Source organism: Beta vulgaris, chromosome 8 (assembly GCF_026745355.1).
Source record: "Beta vulgaris subsp. vulgaris cultivar EL10 chromosome 8, EL10.2, whole genome shotgun sequence".
NCBI classification, from domain to species: Eukaryota; Viridiplantae; Streptophyta; class Magnoliopsida; order Caryophyllales; family Amaranthaceae; genus Beta; species Beta vulgaris.
Window position 1 is genome coordinate 46,041,315 of NC_079209.1, and position 26,202 is coordinate 46,067,516.

The 26,202-nt window shown below is 37.4% G+C and overlaps 2 protein-coding genes and 1 long non-coding RNA gene across 3 annotated transcripts; all 3 read left to right on the plus strand.

Moving 5' to 3' along the window:
- Nucleotides 1–7,147: 7,147 nt before the first annotated feature.
- On the plus strand, nucleotides 7,148–12,375 carry LOC125492523 (uncharacterized). Its single transcript, XR_007269133.1, has 2 exons — nucleotides 7,148–8,168; nucleotides 8,997–12,375. It is a non-coding gene; the product is annotated as an uncharacterized LOC125492523 (long non-coding RNA).
- Nucleotides 12,376–19,284: 6,909 nt separating this feature from the next.
- On the plus strand, nucleotides 19,285–20,316 carry LOC104884349 (uncharacterized). The gene is made up of 2 exons (XM_010668987.1): nucleotides 19,285–20,113; nucleotides 20,291–20,316. The coding sequence occupies exons 1-2, from the start codon at nucleotides 19,285–19,287 to the stop codon at nucleotides 20,314–20,316; spliced, it is 855 nt and encodes a 284-aa protein (XP_010667289.1).
- Nucleotides 20,317–23,845: 3,529 nt separating this feature from the next.
- Nucleotides 23,846–24,973, plus strand: LOC104884350 (uncharacterized). The gene has a single exon (XM_010668990.1). The coding sequence runs from the start codon at nucleotides 23,846–23,848 to the stop codon at nucleotides 24,971–24,973; it is 1,128 nt and encodes a 375-aa protein (XP_010667292.1).
- The last annotated feature ends 1,229 nt before the right edge of the window (nucleotides 24,974–26,202 follow it).

Sequence of the window (26,202 nt, forward strand, 5' to 3'; positions counted from 1 at the left end):
GGAGTAAAATTGAATTAATAATGTAATGGTGGACCATATGATAGATACATGAAAGGGTAAAAAGGGGAAAAAAATTCCAAATAAGGAATAAAGTAAAAGAGGGAAGATCTTTTGGAAACGCACTTAAACGGAAAGATGGAAAATCTTTAGGAAACGGAGGGAGTAAAACACACAGAATACGAGGTAGAAATAGCCGGTGCAGGTTGGGTTGGTGGTCTGCGGGCCCTACTAGGCCGTATTGAGATTATATAGCCTAGAACCGGACCGTGAAATTTACAGTTTGGACAAGTTGGTCTAGGGGATGAAAAATCTTGGCCACATCGCTTTGTTACTGATTTTCACTGTTCGAAAAAGCGAATTTGGCGGTTCGTGGACCGATTGAGCTGGCGGACCAGTATGACTTATTTTTTCAAAATTATTTAATCATTGGAGTCGTTTATATTGTTATATAAAACTTTTAAAATTAAATAAAATTTATACAATTATTAATATTAATGAATAATTTCATTGTTTTTGAATTTGATTGAATTATAATACTTCCTCCGTTTTTTTTTAGATGTTACACTTTCTATTTTAGGAAATTTTAAATTAGATGTTACACTTTTATTTTGGGTAATAATTTCTCTCTATCTCTCTCCTATCACATGTTCACATGGGGCCCTTTTGTTTTTCATTCTCTCTATCTCTCTCATCTCCAAAAATTACCTAGGAGTCCGTGATTTGAAAAGTGTAACATCTAAAAAAAACGGAGGAAGTATATGAAATTTGATTAAAATACATACAATTTGATTAAAATACTTCCTCCGTTTTTATTTAAGTGTTACACTTTCTATTTTAGGAAGTTTTAAATTACTCCCTCCGTTTCCTAAAGATCTTCCCTCTTTCCGTTTAAGGTGTTTCCAAAAGATCTTCCCTCTTTTGCTTTATTCCTTATTTGGCAAAACAAATTTCCCTAATTATCCTCTCATGTCACTATCATATGGTCCACCATTACATTATTAATTCAATTTACTTCCTTTCTCTCTCCTACTTTAACATCTTTTTATTTGTTTATTTATCTTAACCCCTTTCTCTCTCCTACTTTACTCACACCATGCCCCACACAACTTGATTTTCCTTGGTATCTGTAGGAATAGTAAGTGGAAAGATTTTTACGAAACGGAGGGAGTAGATCTCTCTATCTCTCTCCTATCACATGTTCACATGGGACCCTTTTGTTTTTCATTCTCTCCATCTCTCTCCTCTCCAAAAATTACCTAGGATTCCGTGATTTGAAAAGTGTTACATCTAATAAAAAACGGAGGAAGTATACATATTTGGTTTACAAGGGTTGGGCTGGTCTGATTCATGGGCCGGGCTGGACCAATTTCCTGGACCGAACTGGGCAGTCTTAGTAGCGGGCATTCATGGGTTGGCTCAAAAAATCTGACCCACACGACCACCAATTTCACAATTTGAGTTGGGCTAGACCGGGCTTTTTGCGGGATCCGTCCACACGACCCAAAAGATGGGTAGGCTGGATGGACCCGCACTGTTGGCCATCTCTAACACGAGGTCATATAGCTAGGTCAAAACTCATCTTTGAGTACTTGGTCAATGGTAAAGATGCAATCACCGTTGTCATTGTCTAATTAAGGTGGAGCTGTGTCCATAAGTCCATAACCCAATAACTCCATATCACGTTTCTACCTAGGCGGAGCCGTGTGCGGATTTATTGTAGTTTGTATACAATCATCTCTTCTCATTTACATGTAATGATGAGATATATATAATATATATCGTTCAAAAGAACAACAATCCAACGAACAAAACTCAAAATCGTTTTATAAACATAAAGTCTACTCATTGATTCCAATTCCAATTTTGAAGTCCTAATTGATTATTTATGATAATTAATTGTATTTTATATAAATATTAATTAATCTTAATTAATTAATTAATTATTGATAATTAAGTATATATTGATAAATATTTTCAAAATATAAAGATATCATGAAAATCAGATTTGCATGTCTTAACATAAACTGATTTTTGAATCCAAAAGATAATATTTAATTAATGAGGATTAAGAGAATATTTTAATCCATAAGTTAGAGATAGAAACTTGTAGATTTATCCACTATTATTCAAGACTCTACCTTTCTTCCATTAATTCAAGTATATCTTTTCTTCTTTTTTTGTCCTTGCTTTCTATTATGATGTTTTAATATTCTTGTCTAGGTTTATTTATTTATTTCAATTATGATTTTGTAGTTCTATAATCTATGGTTAATTTGAGCCCTAGTATGAATTAATTCATGATTATACCTTTAAATTCCCAAATTAATTGCTTAATTGATTGTGCATATTCCAATACTACTAGATTGGGGGTAACTAGTATTGTTGTCATTCCATTATCTTGATCACAACGGGAGTTGGGTTTTAACAAATTTGAACATTTTAATTAAGGATATGAAATTCTACAGGAGTAGTGTATTGCATATTAGGGAAGCCGCCATAGATAATTGAGAGATTTTTATGATATTTTATAAGGTCGCCTTTCTTTGTGAACATTTAATTGATTAGTTTAGGGTAGGAATAATTATTATTATATTGATTCATTCAACTTGGGATACTTAACTCTAGATTCTTATTTATATATATATATATGTATGTATATATATATATATGTATGTATATATATATATATGTATGTATATATATATATATGTATGTATATATATATATATATATATATATATGTATATATATATATATTCATTAGTATAGTTGATTATACCATTCTTGATATTTATTTTCTTTAGTCTTACCATTATCAATAGGCTAATCATAAAACAACTTTCTCTATGTGGGATCGATCCTGACTTACCCTACTACATTATTATAAGGATTATTTAGGTTATTTATTTTTATTAGGTGAGCGACACGCCTATCATTTATCTCTCCCTCCATTATTCAAAAACGCCATTAGATCTATAAAACCATCTTCAAGCAACAACAAAAAAATTCATTAAGCCATCGACTAATTTATTAATCTCTTACTAAATAATCCTTTCAAACTCAAAGCTCCATTTAAGTAGACCTCAAACCTTCCAATACCAAAAATAATCACTTCAAGAACTACGAATGGTCTGATTATGTAAGGATACGTAGGAATCCTCATCTCGAGGTCCGACCGCGTCAATAAAACAAAATTAATCAAGGTCAAATGATTTAATTAACTTTATAGAATTCAGAAGCATATTTTTTCAAGATGCCAACATAGACTCGAGTTTGATCATAGCCACATCATAAACCTTTTAATTTTCCATTCCAAAGTCTTGTCCCTCAATGACTCTACAATACTTCCATGGTCAGTATTATACGACTTTGCCTACATTAACTCCCAAATAAAAAGAACTTTGAATGCTCCTCTGAATGCTCAATTGAAGACAACTATCTTCTTATTTAGTCTTAGAGTGCCTAATTCAAGACAAGCTTTCCCAAAGTGAGGCTTTCTCTATATGTGGTGCTTCCTCCAAATTAAACTTCCAAAGAGTTGTAATATGTGGATCTCACTTGCGGACCCCGATATATAATAAAACAGTTTTCAAAGATTAATTTATCTCTTTATATCAATCGGGATATTTTACATTTGATGATTCTGACCTTGCATATCGTCTTTGTCTATCTCTTCTAGCTTCACATACCGTAACCTTGCATAGAGTCTATCTAGTTATCATAGCTTTGTATAACTCCGACCTTGCATAGTATCTCATGCATTCTTAGAGAGTCTATGTTTGCATAATTGCATCATCATGTGCATTTTAATCTTAGTTGTTTGCACCTACCTCCTAATATCTTCTCTTATAGGCTAATAAATAGCTTGTAGTTATCATCTTGCATACTAACTTTGTTTTGCATAAATTGGCTATATATAGACCAATTCTAGACTGCACAATATTTAGAATTGTTCGCCGTCCTAATATAGACTACTTTGACTTTTGATTTCACGAACCTTAGTCAAAGTGGAGGTTTCTATAGACACATAATTGTGTCTCCCCATTTAGCACCCAATTATGAAGCATATCGTCATCTTGATTGATACAGTCCAAAAGAAGAGCACCAACAAGCTAAGCCTAAAACCGTTTTATGAACATAAAGTCTATGTAGCTATTCCAAACCTAGTTTTAGAAACCAAATTAATTTTTCATGATAAATAATTGCATTTCTAAACCCTACTTCGAAAAGACCAATTTATTGTTCCTGATAATTAATTCATTTTAAATAAATTTTAGTTATTCCTGATAGTTATTTATATTTTGATAAATATTTTCCAAGTACAAAGATATTATGAAAATCAGATTTTTATTCCTTAAGATAAATGATTTCTTGAATCCAAAAGATTACATTTAATGAGGATAAAAAGAATATTTAAAAGTACGAGTGTACGACTGGACAAAAAAAAAAACCAAGCTAAATTAGCATATGCGCTTCGCGTAATTAAATGCGTCTGGTGAGCTAACATTGCACAAGTTCAACATCTATACAATCAGCCAAATTCAGAAGCGCAAAAGCGGATGCACTCAGTACGTCGTGATGCGCGCCACACATCCTCAAAACTTATCCAGTTTCTTCTGTTATACTTATACTTTCCATACGAACTTTTCATACGCTTCCACTAAGAAAATCTCTCGAAATAAAACTCTAAAAAACATAATCAAACACTTTTATTAACTTCTTATATGGATCGTTACGTTACACGAGACTCAAGCGATAAAGGTATAATTCTTGATTATCAACTTCAATTTAATTCTTTGCTAACAATCTACTTTCATGATGTAAATCACAAAAGATTCACGTCGTCTTGTAATTCTAACCTTTAATGTTTCTCTTTTCTATACATATTATATAGTTCATATGCATGCTATATGTTTATCGCTTTCATTAATTACCAGACAATGCAAGTTTATTATTTCTAATCAAAGACGTAAATAAATGTTCCAATATTAAATTTAGATAATTTTGACAACCTGATAGGTTTTGAGTAATTTTGATTGCTTAAATAACTGATCACCAAAAATTAGTCTTTTTTGTTTTAAGAACCAACGTAGTTTAATTTTTATATTACTTGTACATATTTCTTGCATACTTTTTTGCATAAATATAGACATGAATCATATTATGCAGAGGATAACAATGGGAATTTGATTCATTATCATGTTTCAACCCTCATTCTCAAACTCTATTTTTGGTTCATTGACCAATCATGAAGTCATGACGAAGAAATCTACATTGGGTAAGTCCCTACGTTGTCTTTATCGTTCCCCAAAATCTAATTCAGTTTATTAGTCTTCCTTTTAAAGACTTGTTGGGGACTTCTATTTCACAATATTTTTAAAACTAAAACCATTAAAATGAGGTAGTCAAATACGCGTTAATCCTGCGTGGGCAATAAAACAAGCCTACAATTACGCCTTTACTTAGGGATAAAAAAGATCTTATATTGTCTCTTATTTTTAAGGGATCTTATAAATATAGTTAAATCAAATAGATACATAGATCTAGGCGAAAGTATAATCTGCTAGCAGGGGAGGAGGTAGTATAAAGAAATATTTGGATCAATTGACTCCACATGAGTTATGATGAATATTTTGTAAATTTTCTTTATAAATTTTAAGAAAATTTTCACATATTGCTCTAAAATTAAATGCTTGAACCCACCAAAACGGATAATTTTCAATTTAAATCTACTAAAGATTGTTTCTAGATCCAACATTAGTTTATTAGACTCAGGGGCGGTTCTTGGCCCATGCAATATAGGCGACAGAATAGAGTCCCAAAAATAAAGGGGTCCCGAAATATATTATATGTATTAAATGTTTGAAAGAAAAACAAAAGAAAAGCATTTGGATCAGTGGTAAAGTAGTAAGGGATGGGGCAAAGGGGTGCGGATTCAATTCTACCTAGGAGCAGTTTTTTCCAATAAAATTTACTCTATTTATATCTAAATATTTATTATTTGATATGCTGAGAGAGTTTTAGTTCATGTAATCCATGTATAATAAAAAAATTAAGAAATTGCATAATCTAAGATTTGATCCCAAGGCCTCAAGTACATATACTAAAGTTTTAACCACTAGGCTAAACTGTATTTAGTGTTGTTATTATAAAGTATTATATTAATAAATGAAATTTTTTTCTTACCCGAGGCATAGCCCGGACCTAATAACTAGTTATTATATAATAGTTGTTGATCATCAACGTCAAACAAACCTTTATAATTTATTTGCAAGTATTATAATATAGTATCGTGGATCACCATACTGTTAAAAAAACATATAAACCTCTATCATTTATATGCAAGTATTACGATTTTGTATCATTGATCATCAACATCATCCACAAATTCAACACTCTTTCCAACATCATCAACAACATCATCCTCAGCCTGTGCCATTTACTGCACCAACCTCGATTCAAAGCCAAACTCAGCCTATTCGGTACCCATTAGCTTCTTCGGGACGTGGAATTCTTCCTACACTCGGATGCACTCGTCCAAATTCTACTCAGCATCAGCAGTATCAGCATCAACCGTCTGCTCATCTTTTACTTCGATCTGTTAATGCTCATATATCACCTGCTCCTGCTGCTGCTAGACCCGGCCCATTCCCTTGAATAATCCTCCTCAGTCTAAGGCTGGTTCATCTCCCTACTTTATCGCTGATAGTAGTGATTCTAAAGATCCGTTGGACAAAGGTACTGATGATATGTTGGTCACTCTCAGAGATCAAAGGTCAGGATAACAGATAGGGCTTCTTTCTATGCTCTCTGTCGGTCGTGGCTGAGGAATGGTTATGTCGAAGAAAATCAACCACAGTATGGTGATATTTTTAGTAAATCTCATCTACCCCTCCTTCCTCAGTGGAATATTTCGCGCCAGGTATGAGGGAGGCATGTGCTGTATCCACACTTCAAGCCCAAAGGGCTATTGCGTGAGGGGGCGTGATAGAGTATAGATCTATTTCTGGGGCCTCAACCATAAGCTTAAGCTTTTGGTTGAGTTGGTCGTTTGACAGTAAGAAACCTTTATATGGCGGGGGGATTTGTCCAATGGCTTCCCGCAACTCGCAAGGACCCATTTGCTTACATGAGGTAAAGGCGTAAAGCTTATTTTTGTGTATATATTAAACAACTGACGACGTCAAAGTGGGTAATCTATTAACACATATCCGTGTTTGGGGATCAATATGTTAGAAATAGTAATCTAGAAAAGTCTAGTGTAAAAATCAAGATGAATTCTAGATTTATCTAAACAAATATCTATTGTAATTAAGACATATTATAGAAAAATCTAGGAATGAAGAATTTAGAATAATTTAGCATCATATATTATTAGATCATATAAGATTAGTGTAAAATATTGTAGATTGAGATATACCACTCCTATAAATATGTGTTAGCATTGTACATAGAAGTGTGGAGTCATATTTACTTCCTACCACATTCATAAGAAAGCGTTCTCTTATAGAACCTTGCATATCACATGTCATATGTATCTCCCTTAAGTTTGTAACAAATTATTCCAATAAATGAAAATTCATAAATTACAAAATTATGCGCCTGTAAAAAAATTCTATCACAATATTGCTTAATGGCTCATTATTATGATATAATAATTGTTGATCATCAATGTTAAAGAAACCTTTATAATTTATATGCAATTATTATAATACAGTATCATGGATCATCATACTCAGTGGCGGATTTACCTCATACCACACTCGTGCACGTGCACCAGCAATAAATAAATAAATAAATAAAATAAAAAAATAAAATAAAAAAAATTTCAAAAAATCACGCACGCAGTCCGCAGACTTCTTTTCTCTCGCTCACAAATTCACAATCGCAGACTTACCTTTCTCTCTCATAAAACCTCAAACCTTCTCGCCGGTGGCTTGACTGGCTTCGTCCAGCGGCCTCACCAGCGGCGCCTTCGTGGTCGATTCGTGGCGGCTTCGTCACTGCTGGTGGCTTCGTCCTTGGTGGGCGATTTGTGGCTTCATTGGTGGGCGATTCGTGGCTTCAAGTGGTCGGAATTCGTGGCTTCAAGTGGTCGGAAATCGGAATTCGTTCCTTGGTGGACGACGGTGGTCGGACAACTTCCAAGAATCGTGAATCTACTCTAGGTACATCTTAATCTACTCAATTTGCTTGATTTCTTGTTTTACTTTGTAGATCAGGGTTTATCAATTTCATGAGAATTGAAAAATAAATTGCAATTTTAGTTGTTATAGGTGTTTATATATCAGATTATGTAATGTAGAATTGTTATAAATGTTGATTTTCTTGTTGTATTTTGATTTGTGTGTTATAGGTGTTTGATAATTGAAATTACATTATATTTAAATTGAGTGTTATCACTTTATTGTTGATTTTGTTGATGATAGTTTATTAGTTTATAGCTTATGACAAATTGACATATGTTTCATTTGGTGAGATACATCAAATTTAGTTGTTATAGGTCTACTTGCTTTTAAAATTGGAGTTACTTCTCCCCGTTGCAACGGCAAGTGTAGAAAGGGTATTTTCTGGAATGACGCAAGTGAAAGACAAATTGCGTAATAGTATGAGAGATCAAATGTTGAATGATTGTTTGATTACTTATTTAGAGAATGATTTGTTTTTGAATGTTAGCATGAATGATATTGTAAATCGAATCAAAACATGAAAACTCGTGAGCAATTGTAATCATTTTTACTAGTATTTGGTTGTATTTTGTAGTATAATTTGGATATTTGGTTTTTCTAGTACTATTTGGTTGTATTTTGTATAATTATTGGTTATATATTTGTTTTCTTTTCGATTGAAATTTAGTTTGGAGTATTTTTTATCAAAAATGATTTTGATTTAATGAATGGTAATTAATGGTGAACCACCATTAAAAAACTTCTGGATCCGCCACTGATCATACTGTTAAAGAAACATATAAACCTCTATATATAATTTAAATGCAGGTATTATGATATTGTATCGTTGATCATCATACTGTTTAAGAAACCTCTATATGGCAGGGGATTTGTCCAATGGCTTCACGCAAGGACCTATTTGCTTACACGAGGTAAAGCTTATTTCATGTATATATATTACAGTACTGACAATGTCAAAGTGGGGAATCCATTAACGCAGATTCGTGTTTGGTGCTCAATATTGCTTAATGGCCCATACCGGCACTAAGACAAAATATTTTTAAAAAAGTTACTTTTTATATAGGTTTTTGTATTTTGTTGATTGGTTGAGAGTTGCGACTTGAGAGATATGGCACCATATATTATTGGTTAACTCTATTTCATGTTCAACCACACAAATCATTACAATTTTTTTGGATCGCCTTTAGATAATCTTGTAGTAAGATGAATTTACTCTTTCCTACTTTCGTACAAGGTCACTCACCCACAAATCAAAAAGCCCCAAACCCCTTATCCCTACACAATAATATTGAAATTTTTGCTTCCACCAAGATTTAAACCTTAATCTCATATGTGGGAGATAGAAAGTCATACCATTGAACCCAAGGATCCTTGGTATACAAATTATTAGAATAGGTGGTATAATTTTTATGTTAGAACTAGACAATCTAAATCTACATTATCCTAACAAGTCTGAAACCCGATCCATCCCACTCTAACCCAACATTGTTCCTAAACATTTGACACCAATCTAGTTGTCCCTTCTCTTCTCCTTTTTTTAATTTGTTTCCCTTTGAATCTCGAACTACATCAGATAGTTTTAATAAATACTTCGATGGTCTTACCTAATGGATTAAATTAGTCAACGAATGGATTAAATAAGTCACTAAATAGATTCAAGCATGTGAGTTAAGTTGGTAACTAAATAGATTAAACTAGTTACTATATTCGGAAGGAAAAATTGATTTAATTAGTCCCAACTTTGGGCGTCCTGACAAAAACAGTCCCAACTTTCGTTTTTTATCATTCAGTACCAATTTTTAGGGGTCTTTTACAATAACAGTTCAGGTTAACCAGTAACCGGTTTAATAGGTTAATTTTTTTAAATTTTTTTACTTTGTTTTTATTGTTTTTCTTCTCTTCTCCCTCCTTCCTCCCTTTCCACCTCCTCTTCCTTCTCCCCAGCCATCCACCCCCTCCCTCTCCCCTACCAAGTGTCGACTTCCTGCCACCGCCCTCCCTATCCCCTGCTAGCCCCGCCCTCGCCTCTGTTGACCCGTTGCCACCCTGAACCCCTGCTGACACATTGCCATCCCCATCCCCACTTTCTCTCCTCCTCGTTGTTCTGCCGGCACCACTTTTCTTCCGGGACGTCAACAACCCCTCCCCCTCCCCTATCATATGACCCATCTCTCAAGCCCACCCACATCACACCTGGTTAAACCCAAAACCCCAAACCCCAAACCCATTGACTACCATGTCAAACCCACACAACATCAGTAAACCACCTCTTCTCTTTCGTCCAAAAAAGAAAAATTGAAGCTTTGTTCTTTCTTTTTCCATGGCAGAACAACCTCTTGTACTTTTATCCCACTCAATCAATTCCGCCTGTCCAAACTTATCAAATTTCATCCACAATCTCGCTCCTCCCATCTTCTTCTTCTTCCCTTTACTCGCGGAACTAATTCAATCGCTGAATTTTTCCCATTCTTTCTCCTCAAGAAATTAAAATTCCAGTTTCAAGCCCTCTTTTGGCGTGAGAGTGAGAGATGGGGAGAGGAGGGAATCTCTCTCCTTTGACTATTAGATTTGACTTTGTGAATCTTGCGTTTTCTAGGGTTGTGCCTCTGCTTGGTCCGCTTTGTCTGCCACCAACTCCTTCAAATCCACCCAATTATTTTGTCCTTCTGTATTATGGATGACATCTACACTGGGTAGGGGATACTTACTACTTGACTTACCTTTTTAAAGAAATTCTTCACTCCTGCACATTAGATATGCAAAACAATGGCATAGATTGTGCTCCATGGAACGAGAAAGCAAGCTTCAATTTTTTTTTTGGCCGAAAACGAAAGGGAGAATGAGGGTTTTAATAACTAACTAGATCACGTGAGGCATGTGACACAAGTTTTCCTGCATTAGCAAGTTGGTTACCGGGAAGGACCACTAGTATAAAGGACCCCCGAAAGTTGGGACTGAACAATAAAAAACGAAAGTTGGGATTGTTTTTGTCAGGACGTCCAAAGTTGGGACTGATTAAATCAATTTTTCCTATTCGGAAAGATGGTCCGTTCTATTCTTAACATTGGGAATGTGTTGTTGCCTAATTTTAGATGAAAAGTAAGCAGTATCTTACAAGACCAACTTATTAAACAAAAAGTGGTTTGGTTATACATTCATTTGGAGATATTATACATTAGATGTTGGTTTTTTTTATCTTATTATTGTTGTTATTGGTCAATATATTGTATTATCAAACTGTTATTAGTATAGTTTAGTTGAATTAGCAACATGTTAGTAAGTTCAGTTGATAACGATTTGTTATCTCTGTCAAAAAAATGATTTGTGTTATCATATTGTATATATATGGCTGGTAATGCGGTTCTCCCAAGCTGTCAGACCAAGAGTAAGTCTAGTTTAAAATCATTAATTGTCATATCCAATGACTACTTGATATGTCATATTTATATATAGTTTTTAGGTGTATTTAGGTTGTATTTTATAGCATCTAAACCTATATATAGGTTCATTATTGCATTATATTCTTAAGTTATGTTATTCTACTCCTATTCGGTATGTTTTCTTGGTTTTTGATGAATTTCAGGTATTGAGAACTTATTGGAGTATGATTATCTAAGCTTGAGGATTAAGAGCACTTGAAAATAAACTACAATACATAAGGATCGTATGGATATGTCATAGTACGAGTTTGAGCAAAAAACGAAACGGAAAATAAATCATTAGGAGAAATGTGAAAAAGGAGTCACGTCTACTCTTCTGATCATAGCTTTTCATTTTCTTCTTAGAATGAAGTAAGTCCCGCATATATAGAAATTAGACTTGAATATGTTTCCAACGATAGGTGGCACGCCCCGAGGAGACTTCTATTCAAGGAGTTATGCCTATCCGAAATTGGGAGTGTTTATGCTGGAATCTGTTTTTGTACGCGCGGATCACTAATTCCACCCATTTAATGATATTTCGACTTTCCTTAACTTGTAGATAATTTTCCTAGTCATATTAGGTTACCTAGTATTAATTATATTAGGTTTTGATTTTTTTTTCGCTCTCCTCCTCCCTTCTCACGTTAGATTTATTCCTTAGGTTTCGTTTTAGTTTTCTCCATCTTTTTCTCTCTAGTTTAGGAGTAAACCGTACCCCAGTTTTTCATGCTCGTCATTGATTCATAAGATTATTTTTTTCATCTCTTTTCTTTCATTAATTTCTTTGATTATGTTCTTCTTTGTAGATTTAGATTTATTTATTTATTTCATGATTGAGTAGTTTTTATTTTTAGGGTTTGAGAATACATGTTTATATGTCTTTGATTGTGATTTAAAGTTCTTCAATAATTGGATTGGATTAGAGTAATTCCTATTGATTTTTTATAATTATTTAAATCATGTAATTGCGCAATATCATGGGTTATGTTTTGTTGATAGGAGTTATAATTAAAAGATCATACTAATTAGAGTCTTATTACAATAGGTAGGTCTGATTATGCTGAGTGACCATACTAGCAAATGTTGATCTAAGAGTTGTTAAGACCCGACTATGGATTAACAAAATACTCTAATTATTCGAACTTCAATCCAAGTATTGTTGAATTATATTGTAGTGATTAAATTAGGATAAGCATGGTGGACCGATTGATTGCCCTAGGTTTTTAATTATTTGATAAACTTCCATCCTTTTGTATGCTAGTTTATTCTAGTTTAATTATTAATTATTCAATCAAATCCCTCTCTTAAAGTAGTTAAATAATTGAGCACAAATCTACATAACTACTCTCCAAGTGGAACGACCCATATTTGCCAGTTTCCGCTAAACAGGCACCGTGCACTTGTGATATATATTTTAAAACCCATCACTACTACATTATATTTTGACTTTATTTAATACATGTTATTTTTTTAAGGTAAGATAAAAGACCCTACTAAACTGTCACATTTCCTTAGTTTTAACCAGTCAAGTTTGCAGGTTAGACTACTTGAAGTGCTAATTCAACTCTAGACCCTGTATATCTTGATCCCTATACTCAACTTTTGTCATTTAGACCCTAAACCATAGACTCACATCCTAGACCCTACACAGCGTAGGCACTATTTTAAGTTAAGAAATATAAAAATATTGAAAATTGGATAAAAATAGTGGAAATACGCTAGACCATATACCCGAACCCTAGACCATAAGGGTCTAGGTCCAACTTTTATAGAGGGTCCAAAGAAATTTTTAGGGTTCAGGTTTAGGGTCTGGTCGAACCCGACCCATACCCTACCCATGCCCATCCCTACTTGGAAGGAAGGGGGAGGGTATGGTAAGGGAAATCTCACCCCCAAAAGAGCATCTAATGGGGTTTGATTACATGACCGTCTTGAAGTAATAAGACCAAACATTTAGCACTAGATAGTAGAATATTCATATGTTATTAAGTGAGCTGGCAATCTAACTAACAATAATACGAATAGGGAAATTTTAGAGAGAAGTTGGAGCAAAAAGATGCCTAAGAGTTTTAGAGAGAGAAACCCTAATAGGAAAAAAGAAAAAAAAAACGAAAGCCCCATTACCAGCCATCTTCTTCCCTTCATGCCTTCTACAAAACAGACTCCATGAAAGATCCTTTATTGAACATAAAATCCGAGATTTTCTTCGCCTTCACTTCAAAAGATACCTATAATTGATACAAGAGTTTTTTGTTAGAGACAACCTTTTAAAAACAGTTTTTTTGCGAAAGACAACCTTTTAAATTTTTTTGGGCAAGTTCAAACCTTAATGAATTTTTTTTGTTGTTGAAAACAACCTTAACCTCATTTCCGACGTTGACTCACTGGATTTCGGTGTTGATTCAACTTAATGAGTCACGTGACCTCACGTGACTTCATTAAACCCAATTCTTCCCCCCATTTCCCCTCCTTTTCCCCTCCCCCCTAACATTCATCCCACCTGAGATGATTCACCCCCCTTCCATAACTGCCCTTCCAACTCCCCTCTCTCACCATTACTAAACAAGAGGAGTGGAGAAGCTGCGAATTAATGCACTCAACCACCCAAAAGGTACACTTGACATAAATTTCATTTTTTTGTACTTTAAAAGAGGATTACATAAAAAAGCTAAGAACTTGCGTCCAGGGTTTTCATGAGTCCAAGAGGTTCTCCTTGCAACCCGTAAACCACAATGACATCTCATCTCAATCATTGGAGTCATTTTCCCTGCAAAAATATTCAACACTCATCTTAATGGCAAAAAAACCCTAATTTGTGACAAACTGGAAAATTCGAAGTTAAAGGGTATTTCGAACTTACCTTTAATTGAACGCTCACAAACCAATCTTGTTGTGCCAGAAATTTACCCAGACACAAGATGAAGAATTGAGATTCTTCAAACTTTAGGAAAAATGGAGAATGAGGAAAAGAGAGAGAAAGGTGAAGATGAATGTTAGGGGGGGGGGGAATGAGGGGAAATGGGGGGAAGAATTGGGTTTAATGAAGTCACGTGACTCATAAAGTTGAGTCAACACCGAAATCCGGTGAGTCAACGTCGGAAATGAGGTTAAGGTTGATTTCAACAAAAAAAAAATTCATTAAGGTTTGATCTTGCCCAAAAAATTTTAAAAGGTTATCTTTCGCAAAAAATTGTTTTTAAAAAGTTGTCTCTGACAAAAAACTCTTGATATAATTGCACCTAAGATCTTAGCCCAAATTGCATTTCCTCTTCCCCTTTACCCCTTTCGCCTTCCAAATGAATTTCCGCTTTCTTATTGTTTTTGTTATTTAAACGGAAATTCCAAAGGTGCCATGATTACATTACGACGATAATAAATATGGTTTACCTCGCTCGTCTTGAGATCCAACTAAGAAAGCATAATTATTCCCTTAATCGGACAACTAGTGAAGATTTCTTACCCCAACAAGTTGCATTTTTGGACCAATGAAGAGCCTAGATGCAAATTCTCTCTCATCTACAGGAAATTTGAATTAAAACTCGCCTCTTTAGGGAGGCGATTTTACAACTTTTCTATCTATCTTAATTTATTTCTCAAATGTGATTCGTCTCTGCAAAAGTTTTATTTTGAGTTTTGGTGTTATTTCTCATACACTCTGTCTTCTTGATTTTGATTGGTTTACTTATTCCCCAATCCCACTCTAAAACCCCCCCTCCTTTTGAATTTTCGCTCCCTTTTACCGCATTTCTTTGCAAAATTCATCTTATTTTTCTCTATAAATACCCCTCCCTTTATTGTTTATCCCTACCCCTTTTAGATACTTTCTTTGCATATTTCCTCCTATTTACTTCCTTTGCTTCTTAAAGTTCTTCCCTACTTTCGTTTAAGTGCGTTTTTAAAAGATCTTCCCTCTTTTACTTTATTTCTTATTTGGAATTTTTTTTCTACTTTTTACTCTCTCATACCCCTATCATATGGTCCACAATTCATGTCTAACTCCTCCCCACCCCCAAACTACGCCAATGTCCTCAAGTCATCTAGCTCTCCTAATTCCATTCCCGCTGACATTAATAGGGACAATTCCCCTCCAATTCCCGATCTAGAATTACAATCCCAGTGAGACATATTCCACCAGCTCCGATCCACTGTGGTCCAACATCTGGATCATAATAGTGACTTTCCATCTGCCCTCCAATAAACATGAGAACCCAAGTTCTCTTGTCGTAGTCATTCTAAGTACACATAACCCAAGCATATCATTCAACCCAAATTATTGATGAAGCCCAACTTGTTATGCTGCAAGCTTCCTGTTTGTTTGGAAACGTTTTGGGAGACCGTATTCCTACCATTGCTATCACCAATCACCTTTCTAGGGACTGAAGCTTCAGTAATGACGAATCCATTTAATATTTGGCTAATGGTTGGTTTCTCGTAAAATTTTCCAACTTTATTGACAAAAATGATGTTTGGCTCCACAGACCTTGGATACCCTTTTTCAAACCTTTCTTTCTCTATATTACTCGTGTTGACCAACGGGCTAAGATACCATTCCTCCCAAATGAGTTATAGTCATGCCCTCACCGTGTTACATTAAACCAAAAAAATAGGGCACCTTATAAAATTTGATAAATTTACCCTACAAAATGATGACAAAACTCAATTCGCCATAATTTGTCTTAATATCAATATCACCTCTCCAATGTCAGGATCGATAACAATGACTTATGAAAATGACTCAAGTGTATTCTTATGCACCTATGAGAGGCATCCATGAGGTTTGTCCTCTCTATGGGTCTAAGGATCACTACCTTAATCATTGCCCTCAAAAGTCTTCTCCCTGTTGCCTTGAGTTAGTTGTTGCCAAACTTGAAACAAGCACTATCACTAAGGCTATGTTTAGTTCACCTGAAATTTTCTGTTCTGAACTTATCTGATCTGATCTGATCTAATTTACAAGATCTTATCTTTTAGATTTTTCTCAATATATAAGAAAAAATATAGTCATGTGGGGTCTTGTTTGATTCGTCTCAATGAGTACTTTATTAGTATTCAATTATTATAATTTTTACTAATATGTAATGAAAGATATTTAATAGTAAGTTTTTAAATATAAGCATGATATGATCTGAACTGATCTGATCTGATCTGAACTGATCTGATCTGATCTGAACTTATTTTTTCTGATCTGACAGTTCCAAATTTCCAGTACATCTAATAGTAATACAATGCGCGAAAAAAGCTATCGGAGCAAATTCAAGAACTACTTTACATCCATATATTTGTGTTTTTTAGGGTGTTTGGCCGATTAGGCACATTAAAGACGACATCAAGTTAGTAAAATGAGAAAAATAAAAGATTTAACTAGTTCATTTTGCATTCACAAAGTTAAGTTACACACACATACACCCTTCACACACCTCGACATGCAGCCCCCTTCACATATCCACGATTAACAGCCTTCTACCAGCCTCCTCCTGCATTGCACAACCCCTCACATCCCTTGCCAACCTCCCTCCTGCATTGCCCAGCCCCCTGACATCCCCTTCCATCATCCCCTCGTGCATTGAACATCCCTTGTCGGTCGCTGCACACACAACCCCATTCCTTAGTTTCATGTTTATATTTCTTCCATCTCTCTAATTCTCTTTCTATCATCAGTAGCATACTCGAATTGGACTTTGGACACCATATGCTTCATCAAGATAAAAAAAAAAGCAAAAGCCTCATACCACTTCCACTTCCTAGTTTCTTGCTTATTTTAATTTGATTGTACGAAAAGCACCTATGTCTTATCTCTCATCTTACATCTACACAATTGGTGTAGTCCCAAGTGTATGGGTATAACCCCAATTGTATTAGCGGCCATACGGAGTGAGTCCGCGAACAAAGTACTAGACGCGGGTGTGGTTAAGGTTGTCTACGGCTCAATGAATTCAGTTCATCCCTGAGGGACCGACAATGTTGGCGGACGCCTAACAAGACAAAAGAAAGGGAATCTTCCCACCTGTCAAGTGCGTCACAGCCCTACACATGTCAAAGGATTATACGCCCTGTCAGAGGAATAGTACTTCTATAAACACCCCAATGGTACTATTCTGCAGGTACATTCTCTCACAAAAAAAAATAGCTTATCTCTCTCTCTCTAGTTTCTCTCTCTAAATCCCAGTGGGCCCAATTGCTGACTTGAGCGTCGGAGGGGGTTTCCTCAGAACCACCCCAAGGGTAGCTTACGTTTGCGTCTTGTGCAGCTTTCCAGCAAGGACGTGACCTCTCAAATCTTAGCGGCCTTGTAAAGGACACTAACCGTTTCCACACCGAAACAATTTGGCGCTAGAAGGAGGGGATCCCAGCCTTCCAAGGAAGTAGTCATGGGTGACGTGAACAACGTTAGTCAAGGTCCCAAAGAAAAAGATGCCGGTCAGACATCATCGCAGCCAGTCATCACTAGGGCGATAGGAAACCCGCAATTAAACTATCAGACCCCTGAAGGACAAACTCCGAACAGTAATGTACCCCTTAACTTGGCTCAACTGAATCAATTTTCTCCTGAACTGCTAAAAACCGTAGCATTCTTCATTCAAATGTTGACCGGTAATCCCCAACAGAGTACACCCAATCAGCCAACTGGCGGAACCCGTAAGCGACCACTGGCTACGGCCAGTAGGAACGCTAACGGTACCCCGCTTCGTAAGATGCGAACTTTGAACCACATCGGACGGGAGTTAGAGAAAAGGATTGATCAATCAGACTATGAGGAAGAGATATTGGAAACTGAGGAACTATACCGTTCGGAGGAAGAGGCCCAAGGTGGCTCTGGTCGTGAGTACAGTGCCTCAGGCGCTAGTAACTATTCGACGGGAGGTCATCTGCTCATTAAGCCTAAGCTTTCTCCTTTCCCTATGGATATACTGAATCACCCGATGACAAGGATCAAAATGCCGACCTCCAAGTATGACGACACTTCAGACCTGGATGATCACGTGGCAGCTTATGAAGGCCACATGTTCCTTTACACCGAGGTGGACGCCATATGGTGTAAGCTCTTCCCTTCTACCTTGACTGGCATAGCTCAGACGTGGTTTAAGAGTCTCAAACCAGGTAGCATTTCTAGCTTCTCTCAGCTTTCGTCCACATTCAACACTCATTTTGTTAGTAACAGACGCCGCGAGCGTAGTACGGGAGAATTACTCTCTGTCAAGCAAGGGGATGATGAGAGATTAAGGGATTATATCGGCCGCTTCAATGTTGAAGCAGTTTCGATTCCACGGTTACAGCAGGATGTGGCAGTTTTGGCCCTGATGACTGGACTCAAGGAGGGATCACCATTTTGGAATTATCTGGGCCGAAAGTCTTACACCTCTTTGGGTCCCGTCCTAGGCAAAGCCAATGATTATATCAGAGGAGAAGAGTTTGACAAAGCTGTAGGCAACCGTGAATCCAATAAGAAGGAGGATAAGCATAAAAAGGAAAAGAGCCGCGAGAATGATCGTGGCCGAGATGACAAAAGGCAGGAGTTACACATGGTCAAAAGAGGAAATGACCGTGAAAGGGAAGGCGAGAGGTATGACCGCGATCGTAGGGACCGCGAGAGGAGTAGCCGATAAGGGGGTGAACGCAAGGAGAGATTTGATGCGTACGCTCAGCTCACTACCTCAAGGAGTAAGATATTTTTAATGAACAAAGATAGCCACAAATGGCAGCGTCCAAAGCCGATGTTCCATAAGAATCGTGATAAGAGCAAGTGGTGCGATTTCCATGGAGATAACGGTCATCTAACTGAAGATTGCCGGCACCTGAAAGATAATTTGGAGGATTTGATAAGAAGAGGGTACTTCAGTCAATACAAAGCCCAGACGAAGGAAGGGGATATGGTGAAGCCAATAAATCGAAACGTTCAATCTAGGATCAGTGAGATCCACGTAATCAGTGGCGGACCTATTCATGGTGGAAGTGTGAATGGGGCTAAAGCCAGCTTGAAGGAGTTCAGACACCAGGTCAATTTCAACGAAAGTATGCAATGGAAGCGACCGCCAGCCATGCCAGCCATGTCTTTCACTGTGAAGGATGCAGAGCACGTGGTATATCCGCATGATGACCCATTAGTGGTCACGTTAAAGGTGTCGAACTGTTTGGTCCACAGGATCTTGGTGGATGGAGGAAGTTCCGCCAACATTCTATACCTTTCCACATTCGAGAAATTGATGATAGGGAGGGAATATCTGAAGCCTGTTAGATATCCGGTGATAGGATTCACGGGAGCATCCGTGACTCCAGAAGGTTTGGTAAGCCTCCCTGTGAGGATTGGAGATGATGACGAGGCTCGGGATGTCATGACAGAATTTTTAGTGGTTGATGTTCCAGGCGCTTACAACGCCATCATTGGGCGTTCACTCATTCATGACGTCCAAGGAATTGTCTCCGCATATCACTTAACAATGTCGTATGTCACTAATGAGGGAACGACAGCAAAGCTAAGAGGGAATCAAGAAGCAGCGAAGTCATGTTACTTGAAAACACTCAAGCAGCCTGATAAAACATTTTTATATATAGTTTTTAGGTGCATTTAAGTTGCATTTTAGAGCATTTAGTTTCATATTTAGGTTCATTATTGCATTATATTCTTAAGTTATGTTTTTCTATTTCTATTCGGTATGTTTTCTTGTTTTTGATGAATTTCAGGCATTAAAGACGTATTTGGAATATGATTAGCTAAACTTGAGGATTAGGAGAACTTGCAAAGGAGTTACAATGAATAAGGATCGTATGGATATGTCATAGTACGAGTTTGAGCAAAAACGAAGCAGAAAATCATTAGAAGAAATGTGAAAAAGGAGTCATGTCTACTCTTCTGATAATAACTTTTGATGTGCTTCTTGTAATTGAGTAATTCCAGCAGATTTGGAAGCTAGACTTGAAGAGCTTTCCAACGATAAGTGGCACGCCCCGAGGAGACTTCTAGTCAAGGAGTTATGCTTTCTGGAAGATTGCACTGTTTCTGCTGGAATCTGCCATGCGTACGCGCGGATCACTAATCCGCCTATTAATGATTTATGTAAGACTTTCCTTATCTTGTAAATTACTTTCCTAGTCATATTAGGTTAAAAGATACCATTTAGATTAGTTTTGATTCTTTTTCTCTCTTCTCTTCCCTTTTCACGTTAATTTTCATTCTTTTTAGGTTTTAGTTTTCTCTCCTCTTTTTCTCTCTAGTTTTTAGTGGTAAACCCTAGTTTTCATCTCTTTCATTAATTCATGATTTCTTTTAGTTTCTTTCCTTTATTTCTTTAATTATGTTTTCTTTTATAGTTTTAGATATGATCTTTTGTTTCATGTTAGAGTAGTTTTTATTTCTAGGGTTTTGGGAATCCATGTTTGTATGCTATGATTTGATTGATATTTATTTGTGGTTTGATTAGTTATTGATTTCTCTAATTGATTAGTGTTTTATTGTTAATCTTGCAATCTGATCAATTGTCTGATTAAATATTGTTAATATCGAGTCATAGATCGAGATATAGTACTCTTTAGAGGCTTACGTACAATAAGCAAATTTGATTATGTTGAGCGATCGTACTAGCATATGTTGATTTGAGAGCGTTAATGCCTGACCAAGGATTAACCTGTGCTTTAGATATCTGATTGATTGAACTATTGATGGTATTTTGATAGATTATAGTTATAAACATGGTGAACCATTGCCCTAGATCCTTTTTAGTTTGATTTCGTAGTTTGATTAGTTTAGAACTTTAATTTAAATATTTGTGATCTTGTTTAGTTTCTCTATACCTTAGAAACTATATTAAAGCGACCATCTCTCGTTGGATTCGACCCTACTTACCCTACTACATTGTTAGAAGGTTTTGCAGGAATTATTTTTGATGGGTGTACGACAACCTATCACAACCAGCAAAAAGAATGCCAGTGGAGGAAATGAATCCGCAAACAAGGAAGCAAAGACGCGCTCAGAGAAGAGCCTTAGGGAATGAAGAAGTGCAAGATAAGGAAGAACTGATGGAAGTGTCTATGGAAGAGCTGGAGGCCAGGCCTGAGGATACGCCAAGGCCCCAGCCAGATGGAGAAACTCAGCAGGAGATGCGGGCTGAGGATCCGGCAAGGACAGTAGCTGTGGGGACCGATATGGACCCAAAAGTCTGGATTAATTTGGTGGCTCTCTTAAGGGATAACGTGGATGTCTTCGCGTTCTCAGCAGACGAAATGCCAGGGATAGACCCAGCTGTGATGGTCCATCGCCTGAACATTGATAGCACTGTGCGTCCTGTCAAGCAGAAAAAGAGGAATTTCTCGGTTGAAAAGAATAGGGCCGTGAAAGAAGAGGTCGACAAGCTGTTGGCAGTTGACTTCATTGAGCCATGCGACTACCCGGAATGGCTGGCCAATGTAGTTATGGTAAAAAAGGCTAGCGGCTAGGTAGCACGGATACGGGTACGGGGACGAATACGGATACGGGGACGGAAAACGACGAAATCAAAATTTCCGAAAACGAGTACGGCTTGGATTCGGCAAAAAAAAAAATAAAAATAATTTTTTTGTTTTAAGGGAAAATAAAAATAAAATTTATAAATTAATATTCATATATAAGTCACTACCATAAATAAAATACAACTTTTAGGTGAATGAACAATTTAATTAATGTTGAAGCAAAATTCAGAAAATAAGAAACATATTATACAATTTTTCTTTAGTTAAAGGTGAGCTCAAATGTTTTATGAGTAATAATTAAAATTTTAAAAGAAAGGGAGGAAGATTTAATGGGTTGATGACAGTTGTATATTAACTTTAGCTGTGAATGAGGTGTCTCTCCTCTTCTCCTATTCTCTCTCATGTAGAGTATTTGAATATTATATTTATAATATAAGTACAACAATTACATGCATTCTGCAAAAAAGTCTATCAGAAAAGAAAGAAAAAGTAAGGCTAACTAGTAAAATATGTCGACATATTGACAGTCAGGACAGAAATTTAAAACCAAAAGAATAGAGAGAGAAACTAGAAATCAGAATAATAGAGAAAACAGAGGTCAAGAAGGGGGAAAAGTACAGCAGCTGAAGGTTTCTAATGGCAGAGAAAGAGAAGAAAAAAATGAAGGGAGAAGAATGAAGGTGAAGAAGATGAAGAGAGAGAAAATGCTTGGGACGTCTCGTAGCATCTAAACCCGTCCCCAAGACGTCTTCACTCTACACCCAAGGCGTACCCATATGAGCCCGCCGTCCCCACCAGCACGGGTTCGTTTTGGGGACGTTTTTGGGGCGTACCCGTCCCGTCCCCGACCTGTCCCCGTCCCCGGTACGGGATTCGGTCCAAAGAAGGCATACCCATGCTTCATAGGCTAGCGGTCAATGGAGAATGTGCGTGGACTTCAGGACCTTAATAGGGCATGCCCGAAAGATTGTTATCCTCTGCCCAGAATAGACCAGCTAGTAGACTCTACTAGGGGCCATGCTCTGCTAAGTTTTATCGACGCGTTCTCGGGCTATCATCAGATAAGCCTTCTCGAAGCAGACTGAAAGAAGACGACATTTATAACAGATTGTGGAGTTTACAATTACAAGGCGATGCCGTTTGGGCTTCGAAATGCTGGAGCAACATATCAGAAGCTGGTGGACAAAGTGTTTGCAGATCAAATGGGAACGAACATAGAGGCTTATGTTGATGACTCTATCGTCAAAAGTAAGACTGACTGCGAGTACCTAGAAGATCTTGCGGAAACATTCAAGGCGCTAAGGAAGTATCAGATGAAGCTCAACTCTAAGAAATGTGTATTTGGGGTAAAGGCAGGCAAATTTCTGGGCTCCCTGGTGAGCAAAAGAGGAATAGATGCGAATCCGGAAAAGGTCCAAGCAATTGTGAATTTGCCTGAGGCCAAGGGTGTGAAAGACATTCAGAGATTGACTGGAAGAATGGCGGCCCTTACTCGATTCACATCTAAATCAGCGGATAAGGCTTTTCCTTTCTTCACCTTGTTGAGGCGCAACAAAAAATTTGAATGGGGGGAAAGAGCAGAGTAAGGCCTTCGCGGCCGTGAAAGAGCATTTGAAAAGGCTACCAACTATCACAAGGCCTGAAACAGGGGATGTACTGCAGCTACATGTCTCAGCGTCACCAAAAACGGTCGCAGCCGTACTGTTGGTAGAAAAGGAGAAAAGACAGCAACCCATATACTTCATCGGTCACATTCTTAACGGCCCAGAAAGCCGCTATTAGCTGGTGGAAAAAATGGGCTTGGCAGTAATAATAGCAGCAAGAAAGCTCAGACCATACTTTAATTGTCATCCTATTCAGGTGCTCACAAATCAACCGCTAGAAAAAGCTCTTCAGAAGATGGATACCTCGGGTCGTTTGCTGAAATGGGTCGTGGAATTATCTGAGTATGACATACAATACAAACCTAGAACCGCCATCAAAGCTCAAGCCCTGGCGGATTTTGTGGTAAAAGCCTCGTATGAAGAAGAGGAAGTAGAACAAAAAGAGAGTTGGTTATTGGAAGTAGACGGATCCGCCGCTAATAGCGGATCAGGAGCCAGAATAGTTATGACAAGTCCAGAAGGGAACAGTTTCCAGTACGCTATCAAGTTTGCATTTCCGGCATCAAATAATGAAGCTGAATACGAGGCCGCAATTGCAGGGATGAGAATGTGTTTGGCGGCTGGTGCAAAACACGTGCTCCTGAAGACAGATTCTCAGCTGGTTAGCGGCCAACTAAAAGGGGATTTTGAAGTAAGGGGAGCAAACATGATGAAGTATGTAGAGAAAGCTAAGGAGCTGATAGTTCAGTTTCAACATTTCGAAGTGCAAGCGATTCCGCGAGCAGAGAACGCGAAAGAAGATGCCCTTTCTAAGCTTGCCTGCTCCAATTCATTTAGCGTGGAAAGAACAGTCACAGTGGACATGCAGAAAGAAAAAAGCATTTCAGAGCAGGCAGTGACCGTTAACAATATTAATCAGCAGGGAGAATGGTTTAGCGAGCTGGTTGAATATAAGCTAACAGGAGCACTCCCAAATAATCCCGCATCAGCAAAGAAACTGAGACGACAGGCAAATTGGTATATCATATACCAAGATGAATTGTATAAGAAATCATTTAGCCTGCCTCTGATGAAATGTGCAACGGCATGGGAATCGAAGAAAATCCTAGAAGAAATACATGAGGGCATATGCGGAAATCATATTGGCGGAAAAGCTTTAGCATTAAAAGCGCTGAGAGCCGGGTTTTATTGGCCGACTATGCTAGCAGATGCTGAGAGTTATGTCAAGAGGTGTGATAAATGCCAGAGATATGCTCCCGTCATTAACAGACCAGCTAATGATTTGCAACCTATATTGTGTCCAATCCCGTTCGCGTAGTGGGGGATGGAGATTCTGGGGCCGTTTACAAAAGCAACTGGAGGGAGGAGGTTCTTAGTAGTGGGCATTGATTATTTCACAAAATAGATAGAAGCCGAGCCGACAGCACAGATCAAGGCCAGCCAGGTTAAGAAGTTCATTTGGCAAAATGTAATGACAAGGTTTGGGATCCCTATGGCCATTGTTTTCGAACATGGTGTTCAGTTCGACTGTCGTCCAATACAAGCTTTCTTAACAGAATTCAGGGTCAAGTTCGCGTATTCAGCTGTGTGCCACCCTCAAAGCAATGGTCAAGCGGAGGCCGCGAACTAGCCAATTCTGAATGCTCTCAAATAGAAGCTGGCTGAATTCAAATGAAAATGGGCAGACATGGTACATGCCGTTCTTTGGTCAAACAGAACAACAGAAAAAGAGGCAACGGGGGAAAACCCTTTCAAGTTGGCTTTTGGGGCAGAAGCAGTGCTGCCGGTCGAGGTGGGTCTGCCCTCGTACCGTGTGAAATATCAAAATCTGGACGCGAATGAACAAGCCCTCAGGGAGAATCTGGATTTCCTGCCCAAAATAAGGCTCATGGCGGAAGTAAAAGCAGCTGCTTATAAAGACAGAATCAGTAAGGCCTACAACAAAAGAGTCTGGGAAAGACCACTGGACGTTAACGATCTGGTTCTCAGGAGAGTAGCCGCCACCGGAAAAGCACACGCGGAGGGGAAGCTAACTGCAAACTGGGAAGGCCTATACATCATTGCTCGAAGGATAGGCCCCGGTTCCTTTATACTTAAGGGGATGGACGGGAAGGAGCTGAAAAATTGCTGGAATGCTGATGTTCTCAAAAAATATTACGTGTAAATGAAAGGATTGTAATGCGCCGAGAGCCTCTGATTGAGTTGCGTAAATAATACAACCTTCACTAGTGTTTTGATAAATTTTATTGTGCATTATCTCTTTACATTATTTGTCCGCAGCCATATAACATGCTAAGTGCATTAACAGTCATTTGACAGACCTAGCACAAAAAATTATAGCCATATAACAGGCTAAATGCATTGACGGTCATATGACAGACCTAGCACAAAATATTGAAGCCATGTAACGATTTTGCAGACGCATCTCATGGCAGCTGCCCAGCCGCCATCATACCTCTTGTGGAGCTCCGCCACATAGTCATCAGAGTTCTTGAAATCAGCAACTGCCTTGGCGGCACCACGAGCCTCAACTTCAGCGGCAGCGTC

Coding starts and splice junctions, on each gene's coding strand:
- LOC104884349 (XM_010668987.1), top strand. CDS start 19,285: ATGAACAAAGATAGCCACAAATGGCAGCGTCCAAAGCCGATGTTCCAT. Junction 20,114..20,290: donor TCAAGAAGCAGCGAAGTCAT/GTTACTTGAAAA, acceptor GATGAATTTCAG/GCATTAAAGACGTATTTGGA.
- LOC104884350 (XM_010668990.1), top strand. CDS start 23,846: ATGGGCTTGGCAGTAATAATAGCAGCAAGAAAGCTCAGACCATACTTT.